The sequence below is a fragment of the Bombus impatiens genome, unplaced genomic scaffold (genome assembly GCF_000188095.3).
Source record: "Bombus impatiens unplaced genomic scaffold, BIMP_2.2 scf_0640, whole genome shotgun sequence".
NCBI classification, from domain to species: Eukaryota; Metazoa; Arthropoda; class Insecta; order Hymenoptera; family Apidae; genus Bombus; species Bombus impatiens.
In genome coordinates this window covers 2,595,826-2,619,068 of record NT_177059.1, presented here as the reverse complement: position 1 = coordinate 2,619,068, position 23,243 = coordinate 2,595,826, and the positions used below count along the sequence as shown (strand labels likewise).

Sequence of the window (23,243 nt, the reverse complement as noted above, 5' to 3'; positions counted from 1 at the left end):
CACGTACAAACCAAAATAATCGGCCCGTAGGCTGCCACGTGTCCAGTGCATCACGGCTAATTAATTTACAATAAGATCTGCCAAACCCAAACCCAATATATCAATGCTATTCATTTTAGATTCAATTGTATCAGAATTTTCTTGCAGCCTCGTATATGCAATTGTGCAACGGTGCTTTAAGTTTATCCGACTCTTGTTTTAAGCAAAAAATAAAAGAATTAGCAAGTAATTTCGGCGCATACGTACAACTATAAGTAGATTTCACCTAAGTGATGACATTTTATTGTAAACGTCCTGATAACTAACCGAGACCGCCAATTATATATACAGAAAAAAGTTGTTCGAAATGTTGATATCAATAACATATTTAAAAATCGCCGAAGGCGGAGATTAGGCACTTTTTTTGCTCTGGCTGTTCTATTAGAAATTTTTATGTAATAAAAAATAATTTTGTAACGATTCCTTCAGGATGAAAGACCTGATTGACTAAGGAGAGAAACAAGTTTCGCCCATGTGACTTTTGTAGTATACAATTTTATGTAGATTATTAACAGTTACGTTCAAAATATTCATACGTTAGAAAGAAACTTAATAGTACGTATATATTTTCTAGCCTATTACAAAACTTTAGTTTCCTATGCAATTTTTACATCGTACCATTTTATGTAGGACTTTACAAAAATTGTATAATATTCAGAATTTTGGCGCCGTGGAAGGGAATTGTGTAACGTGTCTTGTAATGTGTGAAAACTAATCAGTGAATTGGTTATAACTGAGTTATTAATGGAACACATTAAACACGACTGATATCATTGAAAATATATGAAAGATGTATACGTGGAAAGTTTAATCTCAATTTGCAACATCATATAAAAGTCATGTGGCGACATCACTTTTATGACAAAATAATCCTAGGCGTCATAGATATCGTTGATTCTGCTTATAACCAATCTTCACACAGTTCTAAATATCACAATGTTTGCGTAACCTGTTTATTCATACTCTAATAAATGTAAAATTATACCTAATGTAATTGAGAATATTGTCAACATTAACAGTTACTTAATATGAATGGGTTTGATATTTATATATCCTTACGTATGTATCTCTTATCTTCTCAATAATTTATCACGTGATAATGCCATTTCACTGATAACTTACGAGTTGTAGGATAAAGATATTTTAGCATATATATGAATTTTGCAATTTTATAATTTATGTGTTAAATTTTTTATTTTATGTGTTAATATATTTTACGAATGTTTATTTGTGAAATTTTATATATCTTAGAGAACTTTGCAATTGAAAATTTCCGTAATTCTTGTTACACCACAAAATTAATGATTATTGGTGATTCCAGAAGTATAAGTTGACTTGCAACTTGTAAAATTTGTTCAAGAAACACGACTAACTTTATTACTACATTTCCTATCCATTATGCAGGAGAATAATTCTGTATCGTTGCAACTAGTAATTTTCAAAATTCACTAACAACACTTTTTCAATCATCCAAAATATCATTGGGTATAATAGACGATATAGTATATATCTATTAGGATATCCACGTCAAACGTTAGATATATTCTACGTTATGTTGGTGAATGGCAAACACTATCTTTATACGCAACTTCATACATTATTGACCCATTTGTTATAACCCATGACATTGTCATAACTGAATTCTTATCGTAAAAGATAGTTTCGTATACTGTGAAAAGATTTGTACGTATCATCCGTAATTAAATAGATAAAGCAAAATTAGACATACCCGGTTATGTGCTGAGATATGCTACAATTATCACGGATGTTTAGACAATTTGAAAACGGAATTAGCAGAATTTTATACTTTCTGTTCACCGCAGGTTAAGAAGAAACAGATTGAATGTGAATACGTATTCAATAACGCATTGCATTGCATTAACTTCTAGACAAAATAACCGGGTACTGTTTATTACATTCTGCTAGCAGACATATTGATACAGTTTATGATTACTAAACAAATGGAATTCGTTTGTGGCATACCTTACTCACATTATAAGAAATGCATATATCCAAAAAAATAAACAGTAATTGAGTGTTTGCAGGGTAAACCAATATAATGCAGTAAAATATCCTACAGAATCCATTTGCAGAAATGTAAAGATTTTAATGTACAGTGCCTATACGTCCCGTATCGCAAAGAGATGAAACAATGCCCCTCGTGATCCATAGACGACCACTATATACTATATTAATAACTGAATTGAAATGAAGGCAATTTGAGTCAGATATCATACAAGTCATTATTTTCTGTACCGCCAAGGAGGAAAGTCTAATACGGGGCTTACTCGTTCCACACCTTCTGGAAATAGGAGAGCGATGGATGGAAACTTCCTAATATCTATACTATTTTCCTTGTGAAAATTCGTTTCGACTGAGAAAATTGAGCTTTCTATGTTATTTTTTCATTGTATTATTTTATAGAAGCGACGCATCGAAATATTCCTTTACAATAATTGTGTAATATTCAAAACGTTGTTACGGTAAATAAAATTTTTTTGTTTAGCAGTGAATTGGTTGTAGCCGAGTTGTTGTTGTTAACTATACGTAAAACAAAGCGATAATTTTGAAAAAAATATCTTAGCTGATAAGGTGGCAATTTTTATCTTCTCGATGCTCAAGTCTGGTATGAAATTCAATCGAGCTCTATTTGTACTTTGTCCATCAGCGATAATACGGTGGTAAAATTCTCAAGAGAGGGAAAATTACAAATGAGACATATATACAATCACTGCCGACGATACAGAGCTCATTCGAATAATGTGCGTTGAGAGATTCAGAAATGTTCTCTCATTTAGCGCAATTCTGAATTTGGCATCTGTTACATTATAGTGCCTGTGAGTGTTTCGTCCAAGATCTGCTAGTGTGGACTCTTCAGTAAGGCTCTCACCTAACAGACCTATACCTTAAACACAATGACAGAAGAGAGAAAGTGAGCATTATAGTGCTTGTGACGACTGAAGTATTCGTTTCATAGTGGTACATACCGCATATTTCACTGTAAAACATACGGCAGAATTAAGTTATTTGTTCTAATTCTGCATTATTTACAAATAATTTTCATCCCTCATTTTGTAACTTAAATATCGTAACCACTGTTATACTTGAGACATTTATGTATTATGTGCATTCGACTCTAGGCATTTTTAATTATATATAGCGGTCGCGATCCCCAAGATACGAACAAGGGCTTGTCCGAGGTACAAGGCTTGCGATGAAAACGTGACGTCGAATTTTGAGACGTACAGAGGGAAATTATTTACAAAATTAATTAGTTGCCGAAATGAATACCCCAATCGACGTATCGTAAACCTTGCCACCGAGGTCTAAGCCTCCAAGTAGTCGCTGAGTGATCGTGATGCGTACGCCCCCTAAGCATTCACCTGTTTTCACTTTGCGAACTCCGGGTGATATCGGTTGTTAGAAAAGAGGACATTCGAGTTGAGTAAGAGGGATATCTACTTTCCACACAATTTAATAGGAATGCTGAGCCCCGAGAGAGATTGTATTTCCACTTACCGTACTGCGAAGTATTGTGTTATTGCAAATGTTTCATTCAGAAAAACATTTATATGAGAAGAGTTGGACGTTCTGTAAACAACGATGAACCTTCCTGTTCCGCGATACATTGCTCGTTTTACCAAATTATTATTTTCGCTATTAAACCGAACATCACACATTTTCCATATTCTACACCATCTTTCTACTACACTTTCTATACATTTACATTTTCCTCAAATGCATAAAAATCGGTAAACTAAAAGTTGTTGATAAATATTGTCTTTCAGGAACAACGAAAGCATTTTTCCTTATCAGACTGATCCAAAATGGCCTTGTTAACGCCATACTGGGGACTGGATGGCATCCTCATCCTATCGTCCCTAATGGTTGCCGCTTATTTGCTCGTGACTCGGAAATTCAACTACTGGACGAAACGGGGCGTGAAAGAGCTTCCACCTACGCCCTTCGTAGGCAACTTCATGGATTGTCTTCTGTTAAGAAAATCAGCCTCAGAATTTGTCAGGGACCTATACAATTACGGCGAAGGTTTACCTTTCTTGGGATTCTACATCTTCGACAAACCTTACCTCTTAGTTCGCGATCCAGAACTCGTGAAGCACGTCCTAGTGAAGGACTTCAACTATTTCGCTGATAGAAACGCGACTGCAGATGAGAAAAATGATCGTCTTGGATATGCAAATGTGTTCTTGATGAAAAATCCAGGATGGAAATCTCTCAGAACAAAATTAACACCGTTTTTTACCTCGGGCAAGTTGAAGAAAATGTTCGAGTTAATGTTGGTAGTAGCTGACGATCTTGCAAAGCATCTCGATTCGTTGCATTTGGAGGGTAAGTCGCATTTCTAGTGCATTTACATAATAACAGATTGATCATGAGAAACTGTTGTTAGTTCAATATATATTTTCAAAACAATAATTCTTATTTAATAGAAATGTTTAACAAAATTAAAAGTCAATGCTCTGTGGTGCGTTGTACTTCAAATTTTACAATTATTGTGTCTTGATTAAAAATATAATAGTGCCAGATACACGATAAGAAATCTAATATCTGTTTCAGACGAAGGAAAAGTAGTCGAGTTCAAAAATATTTGCGCGAATTTCACTACCGATATGATCGGCAGCACTGCGTTTGGCTTAAGAGTAGGTTCGTTGGAGAATCCAAAAGCACCGTTCCGTGAATATGGCAGAAAGATCTTCGATTATGATTTCTATCGTAGCATGGAATTCCTTAGTATATTCTTTTTTCCTGGAATAGTCAAGTACTTTAAACCGAAGTTCTTTGGAAAAAAAGCGACTAAATTCTTCCGATCTGTTTTCTGGGATGTAATTGAACAACGAATCAGTTCGGGTCAAAAGAGGAATGATCTCATCGATTTGCTGATCGAGATGAGGGAGAAATACAAGGACGATGAAAGTCTTAAGGATTACAGTATGTATTTTCTGGAACATTTTACTAATTTTTATTAATGAAATTATTTATTTATCATCAAAAATCAGAAATTTCGACAACAACATGCTCTTTGAATTACGATTTCATTCATATCCTTATTCCGTCAAATCTCAGTGAAACAGAGGAAAAATAACGCGACTACTTCTTCCAATATAATTATATTCATGTTACAAATTGAAAATTATGCCCAGATATCTATATTTGCTAATTTGCTTTCAAGTTAATTTCCAATTGTACTAAGTATATTAGATCGTTTTGCTGAATTTTTGCGTATGATTAATTTGCATGTTTCAGAATTCGAGGGTGACGATTTAGTATCACAAGCAGCCATATTTTTTACTGGTGGTTTCGAAACATCTTCTAGTACCATGTCTTTCACACTGCACGAACTTGCAATGAACCCAGATGTACAGAAGACACTTAGGGCAGAGATTCGCGATGCTCTGGCGAAAACTGATGGCAAAATCACATACGATATGGTACGGTAACTACAAAGATATTAACTTAGAAAATGAATAGCATGTGAGAAATGTTATAACGTAATTGTCAACATAATGGTAAATATTTTTTCGCAGATTATGACGTTACCATATCTCGATATGGTTATTTCGGAAACTCTTCGTAAATATCCACCTTTAGCATTCTTGGATCGAATCACTCTTGCCGATTACAAAATGCCTAATTCCGATCTGGTGCTAGAGAAAGGTACCCCAATATTCCTTTCGATGATGGGTTCGCACTACGATCCGCAGTATTTTCCAAATCCGGAAAAATACGATCCACTCAGATTCTCCGAGGAAGCCAAACATTCCAGACCAAATTGTGTATACTTTCCTTTTGGTGAGGGACCCCACATCTGCATTGGTTAGTAAAATTTTTCAAAATATTTTGCAACATCTTTAACGTTAGAACTATCAATGGCAAAAATACGAAAGCGGTGTTAAAAGAGTCAAAGTGAAATACATATATAAGCAAACATACGTACTACAAGGACACATATAGATTATCCTTTCTTTAAAAGATATCTATTTTTCTAAGGATGACGTATGTACTTTTGTCCCAGAACAATTTGCAATTAGTTTCATTAAGATATGCAGGGTGATTGGTAACTGGTGGTGATTGGTAACTGGTGGTACAAGGGGAAAGGGGGTGATTTTACGCGAAAAAAGAAGTCAAAAATATAGAATAAAGATTTTTCGTTCGAGGCTTTGTTTTCGAGAAAATCGATTTCGAATTTTCGCTCGGTATGCGTGCACTTTATCACGTCTTGTTATAACGGATCTCATTGCAGATCGTTGTCCCGATGGAAAAATTAAAAAAAAAAATAAAAAAAAATTTTTATTCTATATTTCCGACTTCTTTTTTCGCGCAGAGTCACCTCCTTTCCGCTTGTACCACCAGTTACCAACCACCCTGTATAAAATGTTATAAGTAGAAATTTTAATCTCAACCTTCACCAATCTCGAGGTTGTCACTTGGCGACAACATTTACTTTTATCAAGAGATAATCATATCGTCATAGATATCGTTCATTCCACTTGTCAACTATCTTTACGCGGATCTAAATCTCATTGTGTTCAAGACTTACTTGTCTATAATCTAATAAATATAAAATTATAACTAATATAATTTAAAAAATTAAAAATTACAATAGCAGTTAGAAAATACTCGAAAAACTCGTTCGTATTATACGTAATTAAAAATTCTTCCACTCATGAATGTGGTGGGTAATTTACGCGTTCCAGTACCAATTCGTGTCTTTCAACTTTCTGTTGACCGTCACTTTTAATTTTACTCACGATAATTTCTCTCTGTCACTCTTCGATTCAGGTCTGCGGTTGGGACTCTTGCAATCCAAACTTGGAGTCGTACAAGTATTGAAGGACTACGAAGTTTCGCCTTGTGAAAAAACCAAAACTCCGGTGGTTCTAGATCCTAAAGCACTCACCACGACATCGTTAGGAGGATTATATCTCAACATTCGAAAGATTACTACTGCTGCTGGTTAAACGATGCTAAAGTTTTATGAATCGCGTTGTGCATTTCAATTTTCTGCTTTGCGTGTGATAATTTTGATATAATTTACTACTGATTCGGCGAAATGCAACAAAGGACATCTATTTCTTTCTTGGCAGAAATGAATCCTTAGGTGTTAAATATATTTTAGAATCGTAATTCTAAATGCTTGAAACTTGTAAATACAAATATCTGAAACTAACGAAACTTATGAATCTTAAATAATATTAAATAATACGAAATCTTGTTTCTGTAGATTTTCTGTATCGTAATGGGAAGGAAATATATTGCGTGCAGAGGAAATAGAGTTCTCTTTCACTTACATTGTCATGTTCAGATATTTATTTAATGGAGTCATTCACACTTACGTACTACAATACGTACTAAAATACAATACGTACTACAATACTACAATACTACAATACAATACTACAATACTACAATACAATACTACAATACAAAAAATATGTACTACAAGTGTAAACTAGTCAATATTATGCTTTCTTTAAAAAGTATCTGTTTTTTAACCATACGGTACATATGTTTTACATGGATCAAATTGTAATCAGATTAATAAACATATACAAATATCACATGGGTACATCACTTTGACAGAAGGCAATCATATAGACATGGGTAACATTCATTCCACCTGTAAATGATTTATACATGGTCCTGGATATCAGAATGTTGACGTGATTTTCCTGTTTATTCCTTGTTAAATGAAAAATCACATTCCACCATAAAAAAAGGATTCCTTAAACTTTAGATTATACATATATTCCAATGTATACGTGTATCGCACTTGCTCAATAATAATTTAGCATGTAACAATACTAGCATATGGATAAGGAACAGGCTTTGAACCAAGGATATTTTTCCATAAACGGGTTAAAAATTTAACAAATTGCAGATTACGTTATTATTTATCAATACATTCTACAAATATTTATTGCACGATGAACGGGGCAATAAGTCGCAGAAATTTTTCTGTGAAATCCGACTCTAAATCTCTTGGATAACTTTGTAATTGAAAACCTCCATAATATTTTTTACCAGTTGAGATTATTCACTTGTCAATAATTTGTACATTTTTATTAATTTTAGTAATTTCACTTGACACTTCACAACAAGAATGACGGTTGAATATGAAATTATCACGTATGTTACTTCTAAAATATTACTGCCTACATTACTGCACTTTTTGCTATTAAGCAGGTAAATAACGCTGATACATTGTAACCTCCAACTTCATTGATAACACTTTTTCAATTATGCGAAAGATTATTCGTTATAATAGATGATATGATGTATGTTCTAGAATATGTACTTTAAGCAAATATACTCTAGGTCATGTTGGAAAAATGGTAAAAAATACCTTTGTGAGAAATTAGAGAATATCGTCATTTATATGACCCAATTCCGTATAATTTGTACCGCTTATTTGTCCGGGTCTGGAAAGAGGAAAGTGATTGAAAGCAACTTTCCAATATCTATACCTCCTTACGTGTGAAAATACAATTCGATTGAGAAAATTGAGCTTCCAATGCAATTTTTGAATTATATCATTTTATGGAAGCGGTTGATCGAAATATGTCTTTACGATAATTGTGTAATATTCAAAATATTGATGCTGTATATAGAAATTTTATAACACGTCTCTTAATGTGTGAAAATTAAGCAGTAGATTACCGCCGAGATGATTATTATACATTAAAAACAACTGATAACTTCGAAAAAAATATCTTACCAGGTAAAATGCCAATTCTTACCATTTTCTCGATGCTAAAATCTGCTACGAGAATTTTTCGCAAATGGCACTTTGTCAGCAAGTAATGATTCAGCGGTAAATTTCACAAGAGAGGGGAGATTATGGGATGAGACGTATATACTATCACAGCCGACAATGCAAAGCTCACTCTTGCAATGTACATTACAAGCTTCGGAAATATTTTCTTATTTTATTTGGCATCTGTGACTAGTGAAGAAATCGTTTCATAGCGGTACGTACGGTATTTTTCACTGCAACAAACACCGTGGAATTAGATTATCTGTTCTATTTTTCTATCATTTTCTGATAATTCTCCTCTTTTATTTTGCAAACTAGATTCAAATGTGTTCCTACTCTGTTTCACGAACTTATGTACCATTTCTTCCTTTTCTGAATCATTTACTCAGTTTTAATCGAACAGTATTTTCCTAATTACCCCTAAAGTTTACTGTTTGTCTTTAATTAATGGGCAACTGATATTAGTGATTTTTTTTTAACCAGAGACTGATAACTTATTTCATTTATCATACATGAACAGACCTCCAGATATTTGTGCAATTTTGTATTTTTATGAATGAAATTAAACACAAATAATGATTTATTTCACTCTCATTAAATAGAACATCATAACGACTGTTTTACATGTATTATGTGCATCCTACTCGCCCACGCACGTACCGCAGTATCAGAGTGTCGTCGACTTTGGGGAAAAGAATATCCGACCAAAGGGAGCGTAAACGCCTACATTTCCCTTAACATAAGAAGCAAGCGTAACGAGTCTCGGGGACGATTGTATTACAATGAAGCATTCCGCGAAATATTTTCCAGCTTTTGCATTTCTCTAAATCCATGATAATTCGCAATCCAAGTGGTGTTGATAAATATTATATCCTGAGATCAGCAAAAACATTTTACCTTTTCAGACTCATTTAAAATGGTCTTATTAACGCTACACTGGAGTCTGGATGGCATCCTCATCCTTTCGTTCCTGATGGTTGCCGCTTATCTGTTTGTGACTCGGAAATTTAATTACTGGTCGAAACGGGGCGTGAAAGAGCTTGCACCTACGCCTTTCGTAGGCAACTTCATGGACTGTCTCCTGTCAAAAAAATCGGCCCCGCAATTTCTCAAGGACCTATATAATTATGGCAGAGATTTGCCTTTATTGGGTTTCTACGTCTTTGATAAACCTTACCTGTTAATTCGCGATCCAGAACTCGCGAAGCACGTCCTAATGAAGGACTTCGACTATTTCGCTGATAGGTACTCGACTGCAGATGAAAAAAATGATCGTCTTGGATACGCAAATTTATTCATGATGAAAAATCCAGGATGGAAATCTCTCAGACCAAAATTGACGCCATTTTTTACTCCGGGCAAGCTGAAGAAAATGTTCGATATAATGCTGCCAGTCGCTGACGACTTTGCAAAGCATCTCGATTCGTTGCATTTGGAGGGTAAGCCGCATTTCATGAGAAACTGTTGTTAGTTCAATATATATTTTTAAAACAATAATTCTTATTTAATAGAAATGTTTAACAAAATTAAAAGTCAATTCTCTTGATGAGAGAGACTTTTTAAATTTTGCAACTATTGTTTCTTGATTAAAAATGCAACAATGCTAGACACATCATAGGAAATCAAATATCTGTTTCAGGCGAAGGAAAAGTAATCGAGTTCAAAGATATTTGCGCGAATTTCACTACCGATATCATTGGTAGAACTGCGTTTGGCTTAAAAGTAAGTTCGTTGGAAAATCCAAAAGCACCGTTCCGTGAATGTGGCAGGAAGATCTTCGATTATGATTTCCATCGTAGCATGGAATTCCTTGCTATATTCTTCTTCCCTGGATTAGTCAAGTATCTGAAACCGAAGTTCTTTGGGAAAGAAGCGACTAAATTCTTCCGATCTATTTTCTGGGATGTGATTGAACAACGAGTCGGTTCGGGTCAAAAGAGGAATGATCTCATCGATATGCTGATCGAAATGAGGGAGACATACAAGAACGACGAGAGTCTGAAGGATTACAGTATGCATTGGCTGCAATATTTTACTAATTTCTCTTAACGAAGTTATTTATGAATCGTTGAAAAATCAGAAATTATGAATAACATGCTCTGCGAATTACAATTTTATCCATATCCTTATTCCGTCAACTCTCAGTGAAACAGAGGAAAAATAACGCGACTAACTTCTTCCAATATAATTATATTCATTTTAGAAATTGAAAATACTGCACAAATGTCTATATTAGCTCATTTGCTTTCAAGTTATTTTCCAATTGTACTAGATATACTAGATCGATTTGAACTTTTGCGATATTGTTTAATTTGAGTGTTTCAGAATTCGATGGTGACGATTTAGTATCACAAGCTGCCATATTTTATATCGGTGGTTCTGAAACATCTGCTAGCACCATGTCTTTCACGCTGCACGAACTCGCATTGAACCCAGATGTACAGAAGACGCTTAGGACAGAGATTCAGGATGCTCTAGAGAAAACTGGTGGCAAAATCACATATGATATGGTACGGCAACTACAAAAATGTTAAATTAGAAACACGGGATAGGCATATGAATAGTATGTGAAAAAGGTTGTAATATAATTGTAAACATACTAAGAAATATAATGTTTCACAGATTACGACGTTACCATACCTCGATATGGTAATTTCAGAAACCCTTCGTAAATATCCATCTATAGCATACTTGGATCGAGTTACCCTTGCCGATTACAAAGTACCTAATTACGATTTGGTGCTAGAGAAAGATACCCCGATATTCATTTCGACGATGGGTTCGCACTACGATCCGCGGTACTTTCCAAATCCGGAAAAATACGATCCACTCCGATTTACCGAGGAAGCCAAACGTGCCAGGCCAAGTTTCGCCTACTTGCCCTTTGGTGAGGGTCCCCGCGTCTGCATTGGTTAGTAAAATGTTCCGAAATATTTTCCAACATCTCTAACCTGAGAGCTATCGATGGGAAAATTATGAAATTACTGTTAAAAGAATCTAAATGAAATACATATATGTGCTGACATTTATACTTCTAGTTATACTAGCAGTTACAAAACACCATGGATTGGACCTTTAGATCATACCTTCTTATATTAGTATTATATACGAATTTTTTTATTAAGGGATCGACATCTTTTTGTTTTGAAATCTCTTTTGCCTCGGGAATATGCATACGGTAAAATTAAACATTACCGGTGTCTCGTTAACGTTAGTTACAATCATAAAGAATGAAGAGAAACATCTGAAAACGGAATACAATCTAACAGAAGTTTATCTCCTTTTTGCATCACTTGTTGAGAAGAAACTGCCAGAATGTGAATAAATATTTAATAACGCGTTGCACGGCATTATTTATTAAACATATCAATTTGGTACAGTTTACTATATTCTGCGATCAGACATATTGATACAGTTTATGATTATTAAACAAATAAATTTCTGCCATAACACATTCCCGATTAGACAATTGATTAAGTTTCTATTGTTGTCATTAGCATTATACGAAAGATGCAAGTAGCAACCTGTATCTTTAAACATTCTATTGGCTGTCACTTTCAATCTTAATCTTTCGCTCTTTGTTTCAGGTATGCGATTGGGACTCATGCAATCCAAACTTGGAGTCGTACAGGTATTGAAGGACTACGAAGTTTCACCTTGTGAAAAAACAAAAACTCCAATAATTCTAGATCCCAAAGCGCTCACCACGACAGCTTTAGGAGGAATACATCTCAACATTAGAAAGACTACCACTGCTGCTGGTTAAACGAAGCTAAGAAGTTTTACGAATCGCGTTATGCATACTAATTTTCTACTTTGTTTGTGATAACTTAGATATATTTTACTATCGGCGAAGTTCAACAAATGTCATATCTACTTCTTCCCCAGGAGAAATGAATATTTAGATGTTAAATATACCTTAGAATCGTAATCCTAAATGTCCGAAAATTTTGATTTCAAATACCTGAAAATAACTAAACTTATTCAGTGTTAAATAATATTAAGTAATACGAAATCTTATATAATGACCTTATTTATTTGATGAATTTATTTACAGTGATTGAACTAAGAAAACGATGATTATTTAATTAAAGCTTAATGTTCCCTTACCGGAATGCCTGGCGGCCCCGAGGCGCTGAGCCGGCAGCACCCTAGCCCGAACCCCACTGAGGGGCACGGCGAGTCCAGCGCGCTTCGCCAACGTCACACGGAGTTCCCAGGCGATCACCCATTCAAGTACTATCCGTGCCCGGCGCTGCTTAACTTTCGTGATCTGGCGGGGACGAGTGCACTCAGCGAGGTTAGGGCTGACCCCATGTATGCTCACTGTCACTAATTTCACTCGCACCACTGTCTTCATCAATGACCCGTACGATTCGTACGATTAGCCCTCGTGGAAGTCACTTGCGACCCTTCGTTTTCACCCTCTCGCTGCACCATGTAGCGATCATTGCGTAAAACCGCGCCATACGGTTCGAAGTACTTCGAGTGGAACTTTAATCCAGTACCGGCTTGCATCCTTTTAATCGCTAGCAAATCTCTCGTCTTGTATACTACCGTCTTTTTACGCTTTGTATTAAACTACCTCCTATCTTTCTCTTATTACAAGAATATCGTCTAACGTGTCACCTAGCTCTTTATCGAAAGCGAAAGTCGGTTCCCTGGCTACCTAAAATTCAACGGTTCCCAAACATAATTTCAACATGCTTCTAACTTCGACGATCGACACACCGCGCACTCTACGTCCACAAATCTGAATAATATCGGAACAGAACCGATTTGGCTGTCACTTCATTTACATCCATCTTCTAAATCACGTAGAAAGGTTTGCAGCAGCACATGAATCATAGGGTAACTCGAATCGAGAGTGACTCATGTTGTTGCTTTGCTTCGGAGTATAAGCATCGTTTATATGTCTAAAATTTAAAAATAAACAAGACAGATATGATCGGTAGCACTTCGTTTGGCTTAAAAGTAGGTTCGTTAGAGAATCCAAAAGCACCGTTTCGTGAATATGGCAGGAAGATCTTCGATTATGATTACCATCGTAGCATGGAAGTCCTTGCTATATTTTTTTCCCTGGATTAGTCAAGTATCTCAAACCGTAGTTCTTGAATTTTCTTGATTTTTAAAAAAATTAAAAGAAAAAAATTAAAGAAAAAATTCTATATTTTCGACTTCTTTTTTCCCGTAGAATTACCCCCTTTCCGCTTGTACCATCAATTACCAACCACCCTGTATATTAGGTAGTCCGAAAAGATTCTTTCATTTTATAAGGAAATGGATGCACAACATTTTCCGTTTTATATTATTTTATCGAATTACGTATGATCCATTTTGTTCTATCAAACTAAAGATTACAATGTTCGACAGATTAGGTTTCATGTTTGTACAAAGATGCATCGTTGTAAAAGACGGGTCTGTAAAAGAAAGACAATTTTCGGACAACCTAATATCTAATTATCATAATTATTTACTCGTCTTATTATTAAATAAATCAACACGTTTAATATCTATCGCAGATTTTCACAGTCTTTAATTCTCGATGGACCAAGGTCTTCGATGGTGTTTGTGATTGATACAGGAAAGCATGATTTATTTAACTAACAGCTTAATAGAGTAATGTAATGCAACGAATCAAGAACTAACTCACAACTCATGACTCGTGACTAACTCCAGCTAGCTCAACTAACTATCCACTAACTTTCTCCAGCAAAACATCTTTTCGTTACAGTTTTCTTTCTCCCAACACTCGCAGGTGTTCCGCTGCCGCCCATGACCCAATATGCTTACGCAATCCTTTTCGAAGCACCTAGTTTTATGAAAGGTGACAGTTATATCGATGTGCTACATAGCCCATTAGAATTTCCCATCCCATCTGGTTTGTTCCATTTTCTGTTTACATTGTTGTTCGCACTCCTAGCGAGTTCTTTTTATGATTATTCCACGATACTACAATATTATACATATGGTTTATATAGAACAATTTGTAATCAGATTAATAAACATATACAAAGATATATGTCACATGGTTACATCACTTTTGTCACAAGGCAATCATATAAACATGGTCATGATAACATTCATTCCACCTGTAAATGATTTATACATGGTCCTGGATATCAGAATGTTGACACGATTTTCCTGTTTATTCCTTGTTAAATGAAAAATCACATTCCACCATAAAAAAAGGACTCCTTAAACTTTAGATTATACATATATTCCAATGTATACGTGTATCGCACTTGCTCAATAATAATTTAGCATGTAACAATACTAGCATATGGATAAGGAACAGGCTTTGAACCAAGGATATTTTTCCATAAACGGGTTAAAAATTTAACAAATTGCAGATTACGTTATTATTTATCAATACATTCTACAAATATTTATTGCACGATGAACGGGGCAATAAGTCGCAGAAATTTTTCTGTGAAATCCGACTCTAAATCTCTTGGATAACTTTGTAATTGAAAACCTCCATAATGTTTGCTACCAGTTGAGATTATTCATTTGTCAATAATTTGTACATTTCTATTAATTTCAATAATTTCACTTGACACTTCACAACAAGAATGACGGTTGAATATGAAATTATCACGTATGTTACTTCTAAAATATTACTGCCTACATTACTGCACTTTTTGCTATTAAGCAGGTAAATAACGCTGATACATTGTAACCTCCAACTTCATTGATAACACTTTTTCAATTATGCGAAAGATTATTCGTTATAATAGATGATATGATGTATGTTCTAGAATATGTACTTTAAGCAAATATACTCTAGGTCATGTTGGAAAAATGGTAAAAAATACCTTTGTGCGAAATTAGAGAATATATCATTTATATGACCCAATTCCGTATAATTTGTACCGCTTATTTTTCCGGGTCTGGAAAGAGGAAAGTGATTGAAAGCAACTTTCCAATATCTATACCTCCTTACATGTGAAAATACAATTCGATTGAGAAAATTGAGCTTCCAATGCAATTTTTTAATTATATCATTTTATGGAAGCGGTTGATCGAAATATGTCTTTACGATAATTGTGTAATATTCAAAATATTGGTGCTGTATATAGAAATTTTATAACACGTTTCTTAATGTGTGAAAATTAAGCAGTAGATTACCGCCGAGATGATTATTATACATTAGAAACAACTGATTACTTCGAAAAATCTATCTTACTAGGTAAAATGCCAATTCTTACCATTTTCTCGATGCTAAAATCTGCTACGAGAATTTTTCGCAAATGACACTTTATCAGCAAGTAATGATTCAGCGGTAAATTTCACAAGAGAGGGGAGACTACAAATGAGACGTATATACTATCACAGCCGACAATGCAAAGCTCACTCCCGTAATGTACATTACAAGCTTCGGAAATATTTTCTTATTTTATTTGGCATCTGTGACTAGTGAAGGAATCGTTTCATAGCGGTACGTACGGTATTTTTCACTGCAACAAACACCGCGGAATTAGATTATCTGTTCTATTTTTCTATCATTTTCTGATAATTTTCCTCTTTTATTTTGCTCTATTATTATAATTATAATTTTCCTCTATTATTAGATTCAAATGTGTTCCTACTCTGTTTCACGAACTTATGTACCATTTCTTCCTTTTCTGAATCATGTACTCAGTTTTAATCGAACAGTATTTTCCTAATTACCCCCAAAGTTTACTGTTTGTCTTTAATTAATGGGCATGCACGTGGAAAAGGAAGCAGATTCCATCAAATCCGAACCATTATACAGATCAGTCACGGATACAATCATTGTACTTTCACTAAAATGCTTTTTGAGAAAATAATTTACAATTACGTTTTAGCTATTCTTCCATTTGAACAAACTATGTCCATCTCATAGAATATAGTTTTCTTGAATGGTCATCCTTTCCTAATGATCTCCATTCCTTGATTAAAACTCTAATCTCGAACCATTGCACGTGAGACGCTACAATATTCAACATTTTGCACCAGTAATCCATTAATCGATTAAATGATATACAATTGAATTCTGTAATGAAGATTCAAGCAATTTCCTCTTCTTTAATGAAACATCAGAAATGATGTGTTCTACGTGTATTGCATGAATAATTGCTAATAATAAATTTTGTCGTGGTTCAACAATTTCTTAAAGTTCCTAAATAAAAGAACGAAATACTTTAGGAGAACACACATTAATGATTTTTTAAAGATCAAAGCTCAATAAAATAATACTTTTCGACTGTTCGTGGGGAGACGCGATCACGAGAAAGCGTGCTAATGGGGTGCCAATAAATTCCCGTTAGGATTAGTTCATCGATATTATAAAATGATCGAATCTCTATTTTGTTTAAGATAGTAGAGGTGGTTGAACTGATCATAACATTGATGTGACAGGTTACAATATACACTTTATTCTAAAAACTTCGTAGGCATAAATATTTACATTCGGTGTGCTTAGATACAAGATAAACAGATGACTGATACCCGATAAACCATTCAAAATATTGACTGGTCAACGCACGAAAAACCGGTTAAAAGATGTTGAATGATCAAAATATTTTTGTTTTTCTTTTGTTTTTCTTTTGTTTGGAAGTTAACTACAATCAATTCTCATTGTGAATTAGAAGTAAACTATTCTGGCGTGGTACTATGTCGTGTTTAATAAGTGTTTATCGTATGTTTGATTCTAGTTGACTCTAATGCTTAAATCTAAAGGGTAATGTCCTGTTAGCCTGCGAATCTGATCCGTTGTGTCAAATAATTGAGTAACTAGTAGGTTTTGGTGGTTGTTAACTCTCATGTTATATCTATTATTACATTTGGATATTTCTTCTTTAACTGTGCATCATACAAAGGTGCATCTATTAAGGATCTCAGAGATTTCGATTGGAATCATTGAAGAATTTTTATGTAGGAATTTGGTCCAAACAGGTTTTAATACGATCTTATAAAGCATTAATTTATTCTACACGTTTAAGTTGGAACGTTTGCCAATGAGCCACTAGAATTTTTTACATTTTGATTTAGGTTGTTTTGGTTTATTAACGATGTGTCGTTTCCATGTCGTTCTTCTGTTCAGAATCATGTCCAGATATCTGACGGAATCTTTGTTCGAAATTAAAATATTGAAATTAAATTACTTATGATCACCTGTGAACAGGTTGGTTTTCGCAGCGTGAAGGTTATATGACTGGATTTATTTTCATTTCTTTTGAAGCACCATCTCTGGTACCACTTTTCCATAGAGTCGAGACCTCGCTGGAGAGGAGAGGAGGCAATTATCGGGTCTGAGTAGGATGCTAGTAAAGCTGTATTAGCATTAGAAAATATCGCTATGGTTATCTCTGTTAACCCCTTAATCTACGATTTATGTTCGAGAATTTTGCGCCGAAAACGAAAACAAGTTATTATATATTATATTATATATTATGTTTGATCCCATCATCGTACTACGAGCTATGCCCATAATATTTACGTTTGGACCGATCATCGTACTACGAGCTATGCTCGTAGTTGTAGGTTAAGGTGTTAAACTTTGTGAATCGGCAGATATGTCAGCTTCTATTGGAAATGTTGCGGTTATAGCGTCTAAGTATTTAATCATGAATGGCTTATTGGTTAGATATAATATTAAGATGGAGTAGTGAATGTGTGGTAGGATTTTCTTTAGTTTGAATAAAGGTCTTTCGTGCCACATTTTGTCGAACGCCTGTTGAATGATCAAAAGATAGAAAAGTAAAGTTCGGTGATGATGCTGTCGCAGAGGAAAACTATTGCTGGGTGTTGGTCGCTCCACCACCGGTCGCTTGCGGGTGGAAATGACCGTTGAAAATGGGAAAACGCGACTTTACCATTTTTACCTGATGGAACAATAATCATAAGGAACGTCTCGACTTGAATATGTCTTGTAACAATTAAGGGTCATAATGGTACAATACGAATGCTTTGTTTCGTGACAGCTCTTAAGGATTATTACGATCCGACTAATTATATTTGGACAGATAATGGCCGCCTCGACCAAGCATTAGATTCTGATTTACGTAAAAACTTAGCGGATGTAATAAATACATTAATTACATGTTAATAGACTTGCAAATTTTCTTGGAGTTTCGTATTTTTATGAAGGAAGTTACATATAAAGGAAGGTTTATTTTGCACTCATAGGACAGAATATTATAGCAAGTGTTTTACCATGGATACTCATGAATCTAATTTTCATTCATGAATTTTTAATTGCTATGGCGTTTTTTATCATATACAGCGGTCACAAGCCCTAGAATGCGAACGGAGGTCGGTCCAAAGTACGAAGTTTACGGCAAAAACATCGAAATATCGGATGAGGCGAGGCAAATTTCTAACAATATTAACTAGTTACCGATACGAATGGCCCATTCGACATATCGTAAACCCTATCACCGAGGCCCGATACAGGTAACCACTCGGTGATCGGTGTGCGTACACCCCCTTAGCACTTGCCCTTCCTCGTACCGTAGTATCAGAGTGGCGTCGACTTTGAGAAAAAAAATATCCGACTAAAGAGAAGGTAAACGCTTACATTTCCCTCAACATAAGAAGCAAGCGTAACGAGTTTCGAGAACGATTTATTACAATGAAACATTCCGCGAAATATTATCTAGCTTTTGTATTTTCTGTATGTAACGTTAGGTGCCTCCCTACACAAATCAGATGTCTACACACCCTTATAATCTTTAGGACCCACTATAAATCTTGGCATTTTCATAGTTAAGATTCTTTAGACCAAGCAAGTATCTTATTAGGTGAAATGTTCCTTAAATTTATTGTCCACTCCGGGAACTTAGGAAAAACTTGGCTCTCCCGTTAGCCTTCTTTCCGGGGCGACTAGACTTTCCTTACCCACCAAACTTTTCCTTCGCCAATTAGAAGCAATGACTGTTGCCCTCACTTTTTCAGCCGAACTGCCATCAACGAATCCGATGGTTCTGCGCATCGGACACACTCATTAATAGCTTTCCTCCGCTACGACATCATCGCCGAAGTTCATTGATTCATCATCCTTAGATTAGGAAACATCTCTTGACTGCTTTTCTATTCATTAATCAGTCGTAAGTCTAACTTATATCTACACGTACAGCGCGTAGCTATCTATATATACGAAGTTGTTGAAATACAGTGAATATTTTAATTCGTTAACCAAGTCTTATCATCAGTCCAACCACTCCTGATCAGTTTTCCTGTCAGGCTTATTTATAATGGCGTTATTAACGCTATACTGGTCTCTGTGTGGCATCTTCATCTTTTCGTCCCTGTTGGTTGCCGCTTATTTGTTCGTAATTCGGAAATACAATTACTGGTCTAGACGAGGAATCATACAACTTAAACCTACGCCCTTCGTAGGCAACTTCATGGACTGCATACTGTCAAAAAGATCGGGCGCACAATTTCTCAGTGATGCATATAATTATGACAAAGATATGCCTTTGTTAGGTTTCTACATCTTCCACAAACCTTGCCTGTTAGTTCGCGATCCAGAACTCGCGAAGCACATTCTAGTGAAGGACTTTGAGTATTTCGCTGACAGGTACGCGACTGCGGATGAGAAAAATGATCGTCTTGGATACGCAAATATGATACTGATGAAAAATCCAGCATGGAAATCTCTCAGGCCAAAAATGACGCCGATTTTTACCCCGGGAAAGCTAAAGAAGATGTTCATGTTAATGGCGATGATCGCTGACGACCTCGGAAAGTATCTCGATTCGTTGCATTTGGAGGGTAAGCCGCATTTTTAGTACATTTATTTAATAATAGATAGAATATGTGAAATTGTTGTTAACTCAATATACAGGGTGATTGGTAACTGATGGTACAAGCGGAAAGGGGATGATTCTACGCGGAAAAAGAAGTTGAAAATATAGAATAAAAATTTTTGTTTTAATTTTTCTTTTTTTTTTTAAATTTTTCCATCGAGACAACGATCTACAGTGAGATCCGTTATAACGAGACGTGATAAAGTGCACATGACAGAATCACCCCCTTTCCACTTGTACCACCAGTTACCAACCACCCTGTATATTTTTAAAACAATAATTCTTATTTAATAGAAATGTTTAACAAAATTAAAAGTCAATTCTCTTGATGAGAGAGACTTTTTAAATTTTGCAACTATTGTTTCTTGATTAAAAATGCAACAATGCTAGACACATCATAGGAAATCTAATATCTCTTTCAGGCGATGGAAAAGTAATAGAGTTCAAAGATATTTGCGCGAGCTTCGCCACCGACATGATCAGTGGCATTGCGTTTGGCTTAAAACTAAATTCGTTGGAGAATCCAAAAACACCGTTCCGTGAATATGGCAGGAGGATCTTTGATACTAATTACCAACGTAACATGGAGTTCCTTACCATAATCTTCATGCCTCAGTTATCCAAGTATCTCAAACCGAAACTCTTTGGAAAAATAGCCACTAAATTCCTCCAATCTGTTTTCTGGGATGTGATTGAACAACGAGTCGTTTCGGGTCAAAAAAGACATGATCTCATTGATGTGCTGACAGAGATCAGGGAGACATACAAGAGCGACGAAAGGTTGAAGAATTACAGTATGTATTTACTGCAATATTTTACTAATTTCTATTAATGAAATTATGTATCAATCGTCGAAAATCAGAAATTTCGAATAACGAACTCTGTGAATTACGATTGGAAGAAGTAGTCATGTTATTGATATACAGGGTGGTTGGTAAATGGTGGTACAAGCGGAAAAGGGGTGATTCTACGCGAAAAAAGAAGTCGAAAATATAAAATAAAAATTTTTTTTAATTTTTTTTTTTAATTTTTTTTAAAATCTACAATGAGGGCCGATATAACGAGACGTGATAAAGTGCATGCGTACTGAGCGAAAATTCAAAGACGATCTTCTCGAAAACAAAGCCTCGAACGAAAAATTTTTATTTTATATTTTCGACTTCTTTTTTCGCGTAGAATCACCCCTTTTCCGCTTGTACCACCATTTACCAACCACCCTGTATATCAATAACATGACTACTTCTTCCAATATAATTATATTCATGTCACAAATTGAAAATTATGCGCAAATATCTATATTTGCTAATTTACTTTCAAGTCATTTTCCAATTGTACTAAATATAATAGATCGATTTGCTGAACTTTTCCGATGATGTTTAATATGCATTTTTCAGACTTCGAGGGTGACGATTTAGTGGCACAAGCGGCCATATTTTTTGCTGCTGGTTTTGAAACGTCTGCTGCTACCATGTCTTTCACACTGTACGAACTTGCAAGGAACTCTGATGTACAGCAGACACTTAGGAAAGAGATTCTGGATGCTTTAGAGAAAACTGATGGTGAAATCACATACGATATGGTACGCCAACTATAAAAATATTAACGTAGAAACACGAGAGTATGTGAAACAGGTTATAATATAGTTCTAAACATACTAAGAAATATAATGTTTTACAGATTACGACGCTACCATATCTGGATATGGTACTTTTTGAAACTCTTCGTAAATATCCATCTGTACCAAACTTGAATCGGGTTACTCTTGCCGATTACAAAGTGCCTAATTCCGATCTGGTGATAGAGAAAGGCACCCCAATATTCATTTCGATAATGGGTTTGCACTACGATTCGCGGTATTTCCCGAATCCGGAAAAATACGATCCACTCCGATTTACCGAGGAAGCCAAAAGTACCAGGCCAAATTTCGCCTACTTGCCCTTTGGTGCGGGTCCCCGCATCTGCCTTGGTAAGTAAAATCTTCCGCAATATTTTCCAATATCTTTAATGCCAGAGCTATCGACGACTATCGTAGGAAAGTAGAGTTAAAAGAATCGAAATGAAATACATATGTGTGTGGACTTCAAGGGCATAGATACATACATGTGAAGATCAGTATTCGTTTCTTTAAACTGTGCTTACATTATTAACGATAAGGCATTTATTTTTTAACGTAGGACAATTTGCAATCTTATTACTTACGATCTACAAAATGCGGCGTGTGGAAATTTTAATCTCAACAGGCACTTTCTCACAGTAGTTATATGGCGAAATTACTTTTATCCCACTCAATCTTTAAAGAATCTTTACACGGCTCGAAATATCACACTGTGTGCATGACCTGCCTCGCCATAATCAAACGAATATAAAATTAAAACTAAAATAAGTAGACAAATTAGATACATTGGCAGTTAGAAAATTTGGTTTGACTTTCACATATCTTGTTATATTAGTATTACATACTAACATTTTTGTTAAGGAATCTACATCTCTTTGCTTTCAAATCTCTTTTGACTGCAGAACGTACATACGGTAAAATTAAACATCAGCTATATGCCGAAGTATGTTAGAAAACGGAAGAATACAATCAAACAGAAGTTTATCTCCTTTGCTAACAACTAGTTGAGAATAGACTGCCAGAATGTAAATAA

General features: G+C 35.1%; 4 protein-coding genes, 1 long non-coding RNA gene and 1 pseudogene across 6 annotated transcripts in view; 4 read left to right on the top strand and 2 right to left on the bottom strand.

Annotated features, from left to right (window-relative positions):
* Positions 1 to 2,808: 2,808 nt before the first annotated feature.
* On the top strand, positions 2,809 to 12,654 carry LOC100744622 (cytochrome P450 6k1-like). Of its 2 annotated transcripts, none has more exons than XM_033322478.1 (7): positions 2,809 to 2,863; positions 2,977 to 3,018; positions 3,856 to 4,389; positions 4,618 to 4,989; positions 5,305 to 5,489; positions 5,586 to 5,874; positions 6,841 to 7,344. In XM_033322478.1, the coding sequence occupies exons 3-7, from the start codon at positions 3,867 to 3,869 to the stop codon at positions 7,017 to 7,019; spliced, it is 1,548 nt and encodes a 515-aa protein (XP_033178369.1). In that variant the 5' UTR covers positions 2,809 to 2,863; positions 2,977 to 3,018; positions 3,856 to 3,866; the 3' UTR covers positions 7,020 to 7,344. The 2 variants fall into 2 exon arrangements, with proteins under 2 accessions (XP_033178369.1, XP_033178368.1); XM_033322477.1 differs by lacking the exon at positions 6,841 to 7,344 and adding an exon at positions 12,403 to 12,654 and having other exon boundaries at positions 2,845 to 2,863.
* Positions 8,926 to 13,914, top strand: LOC117152073 (cytochrome P450 6k1-like). Its single transcript, XM_033322479.1, has 4 exons — positions 8,926 to 9,029; positions 9,721 to 10,254; positions 10,455 to 10,505; positions 13,758 to 13,914. The coding sequence occupies exons 2-4, from the start codon at positions 9,732 to 9,734 to the stop codon at positions 13,901 to 13,903; spliced, it is 720 nt and encodes a 239-aa protein (XP_033178370.1). The 5' UTR covers positions 8,926 to 9,029; positions 9,721 to 9,731; the 3' UTR covers positions 13,904 to 13,914.
* Positions 12,708 to 23,243, bottom strand: part of LOC117152074 — an 18,814-nt gene continuing 8,278 nt past the window's right edge. Inside the window, exon 2 of the long non-coding RNA XR_004462306.1 lies at positions 12,708 to 12,844. This is a non-coding gene — a long non-coding RNA (uncharacterized LOC117152074). The remainder of the gene's footprint in view (positions 12,845 to 23,243) is intronic.
* Positions 13,011 to 13,127, bottom strand: LOC112213392 (annotated as a pseudogene).
* The window catches only part of LOC100749257 (cytochrome P450 6k1), a 15,025-nt gene continuing 8,014 nt past the window's right edge, over positions 16,233 to 23,243 (top strand). The window contains exon 1 of the mRNA XM_024369794.2: positions 16,233 to 16,256. The gene's annotated coding sequence lies outside the window, so the exon portion shown is untranslated. The remainder of the gene's footprint in view (positions 16,257 to 23,243) is intronic.
* LOC117151108 (cytochrome P450 6k1-like) overlaps positions 19,635 to 23,243 on the top strand; it is a 4,155-nt gene continuing 546 nt past the window's right edge. The window contains exons 1-4 of the mRNA XM_024369791.2: positions 19,635 to 20,560; positions 21,018 to 21,389; positions 21,990 to 22,174; positions 22,273 to 22,561. Of these exons, the coding sequence (XP_024225559.1) occupies positions 20,038 to 20,560; positions 21,018 to 21,389; positions 21,990 to 22,174; positions 22,273 to 22,561 (1,369 nt within the window). The 5' untranslated portion in view covers positions 19,635 to 20,037. The remainder of the gene's footprint in view (positions 20,561 to 21,017; positions 21,390 to 21,989; positions 22,175 to 22,272; positions 22,562 to 23,243) is intronic.

Excerpts from the sequence above, each read along its gene's own strand:
- LOC100744622 (XM_033322477.1), top strand. The coding sequence starts at position 3,867 with ATGGCCTTGTTAACGCCATACTGGGGACTGGATGGCATCCTCATCCTA. Across the intron at positions 4,990-5,304 it reads TGAAAGTCTTAAGGATTACA|AATTCGAGGGTGACGATTTA; the intron begins GTATGTATTTTC and ends TGCATGTTTCAG. Across the intron at positions 5,875-12,402 it reads GGGACCCCACATCTGCATTG|GTATGCGATTGGGACTCATG; the intron begins GTTAGTAAAATT and ends TCTTTGTTTCAG.
- LOC117152073 (XM_033322479.1), top strand. The coding sequence starts at position 9,732 with ATGGTCTTATTAACGCTACACTGGAGTCTGGATGGCATCCTCATCCTT. Across the intron at positions 10,255-10,454 it reads CGATTCGTTGCATTTGGAGG|GCGAAGGAAAAGTAATCGAG; the intron begins GTAAGCCGCATT and ends TATCTGTTTCAG. Across the intron at positions 10,506-13,757 it reads TTGCGCGAATTTCACTACCG|ATATGATCGGTAGCACTTCG; the intron begins ATATCATTGGTA and ends TAAACAAGACAG.